General features: G+C 34.0%; 1 protein-coding gene across 1 annotated transcript in view; it reads left to right on the top strand.

Moving 5' to 3' along the window:
* Positions 1-509: 509 nt before the first annotated feature.
* The window catches only part of Smp_143800 (putative sodium/chloride dependent neurotransmitter transporter), a gene marked incomplete at both ends in the record, with an annotated part of 70,029 nt that continues 58,284 nt past the window's right edge, over positions 510-12,254 (top strand). Inside the window, 4 exons of the mRNA XM_018790115.1 lie at positions 510-717; positions 6,964-7,095; positions 7,177-7,417; positions 11,844-11,976. Of these exons, the coding sequence (XP_018655491.1) occupies positions 510-717; positions 6,964-7,095; positions 7,177-7,417; positions 11,844-11,976 (714 nt within the window). The remainder of the gene's footprint in view (positions 718-6,963; positions 7,096-7,176; positions 7,418-11,843; positions 11,977-12,254) is intronic.

Raw genomic sequence — 12,254 nt, 5'->3', positions numbered from 1 at the left:
GCTAAAAAAGATTTAATATTATTTCTACACTAAAAGATGATTGGTTTAATTTTCTAAATGTGTATGTGAACATTTATTTGCTTTCAATTTTATCGTTCACTGATTGGCTTATATAATAAGTTAAAGGGCAATTTTATCCATTTAAAAATTTGAATATAAATAAAAATTATATTTTTAGTATGATTTTAAACAATTTTGGTGGATATAATTTGTTATAATTCAGAGTTCATTGTTGCTATAACTACTACTATAACTACCTGATAACCGTTTAATATACTTACTACATTGCTACATAATAAGATAACATCTAAAAGTGTTTATATTATTTGAAAATTTACTGTAATTATATAACGACCCAATTAACAACCAGATGATCACAAGTAATCAAAAGCTTTAGATTATCTATTCAGTAATACATTCATATATACTATAGAATAAATATTATCTAAATCTTTCATTATTTACCTCGGTGTGAATTACCAAATAAACTAACTGTTGATAATAATCACATGGAAGATCCTAGTAAATCATTTAAATCAGAAGATAATTTGGGTAATCTTGCTTCATGGAGTACAATAACACAAACTACATCACAAACTATAACAAAACGGGATCGATGGAAAGGAAAAATTGATTTTCTTATAGCATGTATGGGATTTTCTATTGGTTTGGGTAATGTATGGAGATTTCCCTATTTGTGCTATAAAAATGGTGGAGGTAAATTCATAAAATATTTTTATAATTATTGTGATAACATGGTGAAGTTTATCATTCATTGAACCTAGCTAAAGTAAAACCACAATAACGGTGCTAATTAGAATGCTCTTATATTCGAAAGTTTTAATTTGAAGGTATAATAACACTGAAAACTAGAAAAGTAGTATATTGGTAAACATTTGGAAAATTTGTTATATACAAGTATATTAGAAGACTGAATGGTCAAGCCAAAATGACACTGAAATATTTTTTTACATATTTTACAAATGTTTGGGTAGTTTAATTTAATCATTTTGGATATTTCAACAAACCTTTACCATGTGATGTTTTCTGAATATGAATGTTGTTGTTTTACTTATCACTTAGTAACTGGATTAAATGGTTCATTAAAAATCAGAAAAATAACTGATTATCTATTTTTAAAATAATTCACACAGGGTCCCATAATTTAATTCATTTGAGTATTATTTAAATATTACACCTTAGAAATATTATGTACGAAGTTATTATATGTTTCAGGAACTGCATGTTTGTCGAATACAGTAGTAAAATAAGACATGTAGAGATGTAGCCCACATAGAGCTTTAAAAAACCCGATTGTATAGTAAGTTATCAGTAACAAGCATCCAAAGCTTTGTTATCTAACTTTAAATGTTGATTAAAACTCATCTATCGAATACGTAAAAGGTATTTTCTGCTCATAAGACGTACATCCCTGAGAATTACGAAAATGTATAAGTTTTTTTCAATACATGACCATGACTTAATTGAAAGCATTTCACATTTTTGGTGTACCTGTCGGGCTAGCAGCGTTAAAATTAGTGCTGAAGTACTGGGTACAGTAGAGGTCAATACTAAGTAAATTGGGATATGACATTATGACATAAAGTAACTGACCATTGAAAAATACCGTCTTGTGTGATACCGGGATCCTCACTAAGGTTTATTCATTAACCGTAAACTGTGGTTGAGATTATGTGATTTGACTGAAATCTAGATGGTGAACTTGAATTCATTCATTATCTTACTACTTTAATTCGTTCTTCTCAAAATATATTCTTATTGATTTGATGCTTCTTACTGTTGATATTATATTCTCTATTTTTTTAAATTCTCATATGATTGACTTCCTTCATTCAATGTGCCGATATGATGTTCAGTAATTTCAACCAGCAACCATTTGTATTAGGTCTTACTAAATGATCACTATTTACAGGTTCCATAGTGACAAATTAAACCAAATAATTGTTTTGTAAGCAAAGATGGATAGTGGCTAGCAGTGGAATCCAGGATGCAAAAACGCCAGCAAAATTAATGTTTATAATCAAGGATAGGTGGTTGTTAGTATTGGAATTCAGGACGCGCGTTTCGTCCTGTTTGAAGCTCAGTAGCTGAGTGAACAACGCGATGGCGTTTGAAGCGAGTGGCACTGGGTTCGAGTCCCAGAGTCAACATCAACTCTGAAATGCAGGTACATGCAGCTGACGAGTCCCAAATAGGACGAAACGTGCGTCCTAAATTCCACTGCTAGCCACTATCCATTTTTGCTTATAATGCATGTGAATTAAGGCTATATCGAGGCAATATGCACAGTATGCATATATGCCAATAAGAGACTGACCAGTTGCAGTCTTAAACATCAATGGGAAGATTTAAACAAGTAATACTCAGGTGACATGGCTCAGAATCGATCACAATGGCGTGGGTGTATACACTCTTTATCTTCCCTTAAACCTTGAGATTAAAATTGCTTCATAACTTTCTTCCTTCCTGTACTATATCCTTATATACAACCTATAATTTATATACTACCACCACTAAATTAACTACTATGAATTCGGTGTTGATCTTGTTGTGCTAACGAGGTATGGCAACTTGGACCGATGCATATATGTGCCTGGTCCTACGTTGTAGCTGACTGACTGACTCAGTGAATTCAAATAATTGTTTGTTGAGTTTGGTAGAAATTTCCATATTTACAAAATACTCACTGTATTATGATCTTTTTTTCACAAACATTTTTTAAATGATAAATTTAATTAACCAAACTACTTATTATTATACTCATTAGAGATGTTATTTGTAATGTATAGATGAACTGAAGTAAAGCTTTCATTATATTAACCTACATTTATATCTTATAATTAGACAGATTTTATAAATCAATAGTTTCAAGTATATAAAAACCTAATTGAAAAGGAATAGGTAGAACATATTTATACATAAATAATTCAAAGACAGTTTAAATTATTAAGTATATAGATGTAATTAGAATTTTTGTAAAGTCTTTGGTGTTATGAACATTCTTGTCCATATCAAGTTTATGAACTTTCAGACAAGACTGAATACTTCAGGAACTTAGTGAACTAATTATTCCTTCTCATTAAACACAGTAAAGTTTTTATTCATAAAAAAGTATATCGTCTTATTCATGATTTAAGTTATGAAGTTTACTTGGTTTAATATGTGGATTATTAAAAATTTTTAATATAATGACGACTGAACCTTTATCGTTTGTGTACGATTGTATTAATAGTAGGGAATGTATGGTAGATATAATTTTGTCCTGAATGTTCGTACAACATCTTTGAAACATACTAAGTAAGCATTTGTAGACTTTGTACTTGGCGCTCAAATACTATGAAACTATTCAATCAAATTAAGATGGAAGTTCTCATCATATATTTGTACTGATTCTGTATAAATTATTCTGGTAAAACATATGAAATACTGTTACATATTATATAGGTTCTCCAAAATATGTTCTACTGGGATCATTTTTGATATAGAGTGTACATATGAAGTCTACTGCATTTTTTAACTGCTTTTTAGTTAAACAATGGTTATGTAATATTCACATAAGAAATTTCTTAATTGCTGGAAAATAAAAAATAATATTATTACTTTTTGTGAAAGCAGAAGTCAAGAAAACATCTCTTATCATGCTGCAGTTATGATTGCTATAGTGATAATTATCTTTTAACAGAACAAGAAGTCTAGTATTTACACTTATTACTGACTTCAAACAACTTGTTCATTATAATCATCATTACATACATTGTTAAATAAGTAATAGTTGATAGGAGCATATCATCAGTGACTAGACATTTAATCTTCGGTTAAGTTTTCTTAATAATGTATTAACATTTAACTAAATGGATAACATACACTCCGCCTGTAGCTCTTCTAGAGTTACTGCCGGTTCAAAGCCCGGTTAAAGGAGAAGGGTTGAGCATGGAGTTAGCGACCCCATCCCGTAGAAACCTAACCCTCTAAAAAAACGCTAACCAGAAAAAATAATTCAAACCATTTAAACTCTGCCCTCCGAGTTCAAGGAATAATTATGACGTCTCATGATGAAAGCCGAAATTCTTCGGAAGTCACGAGGCCGATGCTCCTTCTCACAACCAGAGCAACACTCTTTATAGGTACATGGGACGTCCGAACAATGTGGGAGACAGGAAAGACCAGTCAAATAGCAATGGGAATGAGGAGATACAAATTGGCAGTACTCGGAATCAGCAAAACTCATTGGATACAAACTGGACAACAAAGGCTAAATACGAGAGAGATGCCGCTGTACTCCAGTCATGGAGGGGAAAATGCTCCACACACTCAGGGAGTTGCTCTAATGCTGTCCAGAGAAGCAAAAAATACACTTGTGGGATGGGAATCTCATGGATCCAGGATAATCAAAGCATCATTCAAAACAAAGAAGGAGGGGATCACAATGAATGTTATCCAATGTTATGCAGAATACTTTGAGGAACTGCTGAATAGACCAGCTCAGTTGAATCCAATGGACATCGAAGCAGCACACACAGAACTTCCTACCAATATCACTCAACCAACGATCAAAGAAATCAAGATGGCCATCAGACAAATGAAGAGCGCGAAAGCGGCAGGACCTGACAATATATGAGCTGAAGCACTGACGTCAGACATTGAAGTAACCGCAAACATGCTTCAACCTCTATTCAAGAAGATTTGAGAGGAGGAACAAGTGCCACTGACAGACTGGAAAGAAGGATCCCACATCAAGATACCAAAGAAAGGAGGTTTGAGCAAACGTGAGAACTACAAAAGCACCAAACTACTGTCAGTACCAGGAAAAGTTTTCAACAGAGTGTTGCTGAACCAGATGAAAGACGCAGTAGACACCCGACTTCGAGATCAACAGGCTGGATTCCTTAAGGGTCGGTCGTGCACAGACCGAATTACGACACTACAGATCATCGTTGAACAATCAGTTGAGTGGAACGCGTCGCTACACAGCAACTTCATCGACTATGAGAAGGCGTTTGACAGCGTGGATAGGAGAACATTATGGAAAATTCTTCGACACTATGGAGTTCCTGAAAAGATTATCAACATTATCCGGAACTCATACAACGGACTACAGTGCAAAGTGGTGCATTGAGGACAGCTGAAAGATGCATTTCCAGTAAGGAGCGGAGTCAGACAAGACTGTCTACTCTCCCCCTCCTCTTTCTTCTGGTGACTGACTGGGTTATGAAGACCTCGACATCTGATAGGAAGCACGGAGTACAATCGACATCTCAGAGACAATTAGATGATTTGGATTTCGCAGATGATCTAGCCCTCCTATGCCATGTGCACGAACAAATACAGATGAAGACAACTAATGTAGCAGCAGCCTCTGAATCAATAGGCCTCAACATACACAAAGGAAAAAGCAAGATTCTTAGATACAGCACGGAGAACAACCCAGTCACACTTGATGGAGAAACTCTGGAAGAGGTGGAAACATTCACTTACCTGAGAAGCATCGTTAATAAACAAGGAGGATCAGATGTAGATGTAAAGGCGAGGATTAGCATAGCAAGGACCACATTTCTAGAACTGAAGAACATTTGAAACTCAAAACAACTGTCAACTAATTTCTAAGTGGGAATCTTCAATACGAACGTCAAGACAGTCAGTCCTATTGTACGGAGCTGAAGCGTGGAGAACTACTACAACCATCTTCAAGAAGGTTCAAGTATTTATAGATATTTGTCTATGTAAAATACTCAACATTCACTGGTCGGATACTATCAGCAACAGAGTTCTATGAGAGAGGACAAGCCAGCTTTCAGCTGAAGAGTAAATTGGGAAAAGACGTTGGAAGTGGATCAGACATATATTGAGGAAATTGCAAACCTTCATCACGAGGTAATCGCTAACTTGGAATGGTGAAGGGAGGCAGAAAAGAGGAAGGCCGAAGAACACATTATGCCGGGAAATAGAAGCATATATGAAAAGGATGAATAATAACTGGAAGAAACTGGAAAGGATTGTTTGGGACAGAGTTGGATGTAGAATGCTGGTGTGCGGCCTATGCTCCTCCACGAGGGGCGTAAGTAAGTAAATGGATAACAAAAGAATTCAGGTTGATAAATTCCATAAAACCCTGATGGAAAAATCAAAAAATGAAGTATCATGAGAATACCATGGATTTCTGTTAACAAGAGAATATATATGATAGTTAATGAGCTGTCTGAATTTCCAAAGATGAAAGTAGGTAAGTTTTGAAATTTGTGGAACATTTCGAGTCAGGGTGTATAAATTCTGTTTTTAGCATCCTTTTAACTCGATACAGAAAACTTCAATATATCTGTTGTTCTGAGGCAGTCTATCAATGTTTTTATCATAGGATACCCTATTTATGATGAGGTAATTTTAAAGTTTCTTTTTCAAGATTTCGACGCTTTAGCCACTCCTACAATCGTCAAGGCGGGTTATGATCTTACATGATTAACACATGATCAAATAATATTTATTATGTAGCAAAATCCTTAACAAAGTGATTTCGAGTTGATAGCAAAACAGTATCGATTTCGTCAAAGTTCGACGAAAATTTCATTTATAAATCCTTTTCTTAGAGACTGGTTATTTCGTATTCAATTGCAAATCTCACAAGATAATGTATAATTAAAGTAATTTACTCGGAACTTGAGAACAATTATGATATCATAGTGTCATACTTACACGAATTTCCAGATTTAAATGATAAATTTCATAACGATACCACTGCACATATCTCTATTGCCAATAAATTAATGGTGTTTCAGAGAAATAAGATCTTGAGATAATATGTACCAACTAAAAATACTTCATTGATGAAAGGAATGTAGACATGATTTTCCTTATTTAATAAGACATATCCATCCTTGTTTTATTTAAATAACTTTTTTTAAACTAAAAACGAATGTACATTAAAGAATTTTTTAAAATTTTATTCAGGAGCCTTTCTTATACCTTACTTCGTCAGTGTGATCCTGGCAGGTGTACCATTATTTCTTCTTGAAGTTGCTTTGGGTCAGTTTATGTCTAAAGGAGCCATTGCAGCCTGGGATATTTGTCCACTTTTCAGAGGTATGTGTGTTACCATTTAAGAAATATCTTTAATTTACTTTAACTGCCTAACTAAATTCCCCTGTTTTTTTTACTTTACAGGTATTGGATGTGCTAGTACTATGATAAATTTTCTGGTGAACAGTTACTACACAGTGATTCTGGGTTGGGCATTTCATTTTATTTTCGCTTCTTTCAGTAAAGAACTTCCGTGGGCCAAATGTGGACATTCCTGGAATACTAAATCATGTATTGATGGTGTAATCAGAACAAATTTAAGCAATTCAACATCACTTCTCCGTCAACATATTTTGGGAACCGATCCTGCTTCAGAGTACTGGGAGTGAGTTCGTATACTCCGAAACTCTCTTCATGGGGCTCAATTAGTCGTTTTGTATTCTACACGGCTAAATTACGTGTTTACTCATATGGTGCAGCTAATGATTTAATCAAATGCTGCTTGGTAAGCACTTATCAGGAACTTGTAATAAACGGTTCCCAGTGCTACCATACTAACGATCTTATTAGCTTAACATATTATTTTTATTAGTTACTTTGATCCTATAAACATTAATTTTTATTTTAAAGATTTAGTGAAACATTCACTATAAATTAATCAACGAACTTATCGCTTTCACTTGTGAAAGTACGTGTTAATATTAAGTGGGTTATATGACATTGTAAACAAATTGTCTCAATTGAATAAAATAAAGAACTAATCGAAATGTCACTAAAATGTCTGTGCAAATATCTTCCGTTAAATAGTACTTCACTCCAAACTCTTAAGTACTGATTTCGTTATCTTTCTTAAATCTTTCAGTAGATCGATTCTACCAAATTCAACAAAAAGCTTCAGATGATTTAAGGAAATTAGAATTTAGATGTAGTTCATTGGAATGCGTTTATTTAAGAAGACTTTCTCCTTAGTTTGGCAGAGATACGACAACTAAACAGGCTTAAATTCAGAATATAAAAGTTTTGAAGTTGATCGTCGTCGTCGGCTCAATGAAGTTGTTTTGATGTAAAAGGATCAAGTAAACGGTACGTTATGAAATCTCCGAGAAGTAAAACGTAGGTATTATTTGAACTGCAATACATCAGAAATCTAATATGTTATTGTAAATTAATAAATTCACCTAGAAGTAGGTGTTGGTAACTACCAAAACCGATTATTATAAAGCTTTTACTCTTAAAAAGATGGTTACTGTATTCGCATTTCAGTGTGAAAATTAACATTGAGGTATAGATACATTTAGGTGAGAAGTCTCAAATAACATGAAATTGTACTTCTAACCATTTACATAATACGAACCTTTAAACGTTGATAATATTCATTTATCCACCTGTAAACTTTAACTAGCAGAAATTCACTAGCTATATTCATGTATAAGCAAAGATGGATAGTGGTTAGCAGTGGAATTCAGGACGCGTGTTTCGTCCTGTTTGGTACTCGTCGGCTGGATGTACCTGCATCTCAGAGTTGATATTCACTCCGAGACTGGAACCCAGTACCTTTCGCTTCAAACACCATTACATTATCCACTTAGCTATTGAGTCCTGATAGTTGAGTAGCTAAGTGGGTAACGTGTTGGTGTTTGAAGCGAACGGTACTGGGTTCGAGTCTCGGAGTGTACATCAACTTCGAGATGCAGGCACATTCATAGATAGGACGAAATGTGTGTCCTAAATTCCACTGCTAGCCACCATCCATCTTTGCCTTTATTGCTTGTGAATTAAGGCTATATCGAGGCAATACGCACAGTATGCACATATGCCTATTAGAGACTGACCAGTTGCAGTCTTAAACATCAATGGGAAGATTCAAACAAACAATACCAAGTGTATGTTCATGTATATTAACATTTGATCTCTTTGAAATTAATCTTTGAAAAAATAGAGTTCTTTATCATTTTCTCTGTAAAAAATTGGACTTACATATACAGATAAGAAATCATTCATACGTTACTGATTGTTTTCATAAAACATTGTGAATTGGTTTTACTCACCAAGTTTTCATTTACTACAATATGAATCTGATTAATGTTCGAAGCTCACTATACATACATAATCAGTTCAAATTAAACATTAAATCTTATCTTCACAGATGATAAATTTAATGAGATTCTATTGATTCCCAATATTAACGAATACTTTTTATTTGGACTATACAGTTAGAAACTAAAATATATTACAATTAGTTTATTGAGACTATTTTTTATCTATCCGAAGTTTCAACTTCAGCATGAAATTCATCGAATGTATTTTGATAAATATATCGGTCCAAAAAACAAAGAGAAAGACAAATAACTTAAAATGTCAATAAATTAAGTGTAATATATGATACTAGATAGAGTTTATTGTATGAACTTATTCCTAACAGATATTAACAAGAAATCACAAATCACTTGAAGTGAAACTTCATCAGTTGAGATGGCTGGAACACGTTTTACGTATGCCCAACCACCGACTGCCCCAACGTGCAATGCTTTATGGTGTAGTAGTAGGTTGGAAGAAAGCTAGGGGCGGCCAGACCAAAACGTGGCACAAATCCATGAAGTCACTGACAATTGGACTGAGCCATGTTGGTAGGTGTAGACAACCTGGTTGGGATTCGCGAGATGATAGCAATCGATGGTTAGAGACCTTGAATGACATGGCTCAAAATCGTTTGCAATGGCGAAGGTGCATACACTCTTTGTGTTCTACCAAATTCTAATCTTCTGGATTCTTCGTGTCTCTATCATTTTTCTCTTTCCAAATTTATTTCACTGGATTATACCCCTTCAATTACATCTTCAAACCCTAATCTTTCCGATTACTGCTTATAATCTTACTACTTCTGCCACTATGGGATTTGAATCGACAACCTCGTACGAAGTTCTACGTTGGGACTGAATGACTGACTGAATAAAACAAAAAGTTACCAATTTTGTCACATCTCATTGTAATTGTGTGTAAATAGAAATCGTATATAAATAGTTTATTGTCTATATGTATGAAATTAAGCTTAGAAATAGCCTTTTTTATGAGACTAATATCTAACGATATATATATATATATATATATATATATATTGCATTTCACGGTTGTATACCATATAATTTTAGGACTATGCATTTCAAATGATTTATTTAATAGCTTTTATAAAAACAAAATGTTGAGTTAACAAACTTGGAAAATATTAGGTAATAAATAATGCGAAGTATTGAACCTATACTCCTCATCCAAAATATTCCTCCTGTAATTTAAACTTTGATCATTCTATTTCGGAGACGTTAGCGCTAGGTTATTAGAGCTGTGAATAACTATTCGCATGATTGTGATATATCCATTTATTGATCATTGAATAATGGTTAATATCATGTTTCTGTAGTCCATAGTGCTGACGGAAATCCACTGAAATATGGCTACTAATCTAAGTAACTCAACATAACGCAGACTAAGTTTTGATGTTAACTGGTTGAAATAGTGGTGAACTATCTACTTTCAAGTTGAAGTTAACGGTAATATGGAGTACAAATAAACCACTAGGACGGTTAAATCATGTATGATTATTTTATTAAAACAAAAGTTGATCAAGTAAATATGGATGGTGGCCAGTAATGAAATCCAGGACGCGCGTTTCGCCCTATTCGGGACTCGTCAGCTGGATATACCTGCATCTCAGAGTTGATGTTCACTCTGGGACTCGAACCCAGTGCCATTCGCTCCAAACGCAATCTCATTATCCACTTCGCTACTGAGTCCTAATGGTCACCTGCTTGTGCAATTGTTTGTTTAAGTTACGTGTCCTATCTGATTTTAAGTAATTATTTAATTTAAACGAAGTAAGAACGACATTTTCCTCAGAATGAGATGAATTTATTGTACTTTGTTACTTGCTCCTTAGCTATGCATCAGTTTGTGTATATCTTAAGAACAAACAACGGAATACAATGAATTCATCGTACACTGGAATTATTGATATTCTTGCTTTGTTTAAATGTTTGAAGGGAACCTATTGTATGAATTCCTTAATCGATATTTATCCGTGAAAAGTCTACATCATGGTTTCCTAATATTTGTCTTCTGAAAATAACGTTTAGTTGTTTGTAGAGGCTTATTACTTAAACAAAGTATACGTTTGCATACGAACTTATTTATCATTTGACACAAAGAAGTAATGAAAACAGGAATTGAGATCTTGAACCAGTTAATATTAGATCACTACGGAAAACGTGGAAGCACTGCACAACCATTTCGTCCTAGTACTGGACTCCTCAACAGTGCGCAACCACGAACGCACAAGCGGGGTTCAAACCTTAGACCTTCGGTCTCGCACACAAACATTTAATCTCCAGACTAATGAGCCTGTATTCAGTAGTGATAATGTCTAAATCCAACCAATTCACACTATTACGCGACTTAGTGGTCTAGAGGTTAGGGGTTCGCGAGCGAGGCCAAAGGTTCTGAGTTCAAATTCCGAGTGCGGAATCGTGATTTTGCACTGATGAGGAGTCCAATACTAGAACGAAAAGGTCATTCAGTGCTTTCAGGTTTTCCGTCATGGTCTAACATTAACTGGTTTATGATCTCAATTAAAACTTAACAATTTTCACAACTCTATACTGAAAATAGAAATAAACAGTGATAATTTAGTAATCATTGACTTCCAAATGTATTTAAATGTATACTAAATACACAATAGTAATAATAATAAGCAATTGATTCAATAATTGCTACTTTTATTATTACATTCATCTAAAAATGTTTTTGTATTTTAATCTTAGAAATCGTGTCTTACGAATATCAAATGGTATTGATAATTTGGGAACAGTTCAATGGGATTTAGCATTATGCCTTTTATTAGCTTGGACAATAATATTCTTAGCAATTTGTAGAGGAATTAAAACATCCGGAAAAGTAAGTTTACAAATTTATTAAGATGATTATATATATATATATGTTTATTTATTTATTTATTTAAACACATAAATATTGGTACAAAGGGGAATCAGATATATATGTGCCACACAAATCTCACTTGATTTGTGTCAGGGCTGTGATACTGCCCAGGTGCCCAGACCGAAGCAAGTAGTTTTCTTAGTGAGTCACACCCCGAGCCTTTGAATTAAAAGTCTGATCCACAAGGCAGTGGAGCATCGTGAGGAGATGCAGTCCCATGGTAACCGGTGACCAAC

This window comes from Schistosoma mansoni, chromosome W (assembly GCF_000237925.1).
Source record: "Schistosoma mansoni strain Puerto Rico chromosome W, complete genome".
Classification (NCBI taxonomy): domain Eukaryota; kingdom Metazoa; phylum Platyhelminthes; class Trematoda; order Strigeidida; family Schistosomatidae; genus Schistosoma; species Schistosoma mansoni.
Note: the sequence above shows the minus strand (reverse complement) of the source record. Positions and strands in the feature narration are given on the sequence as shown.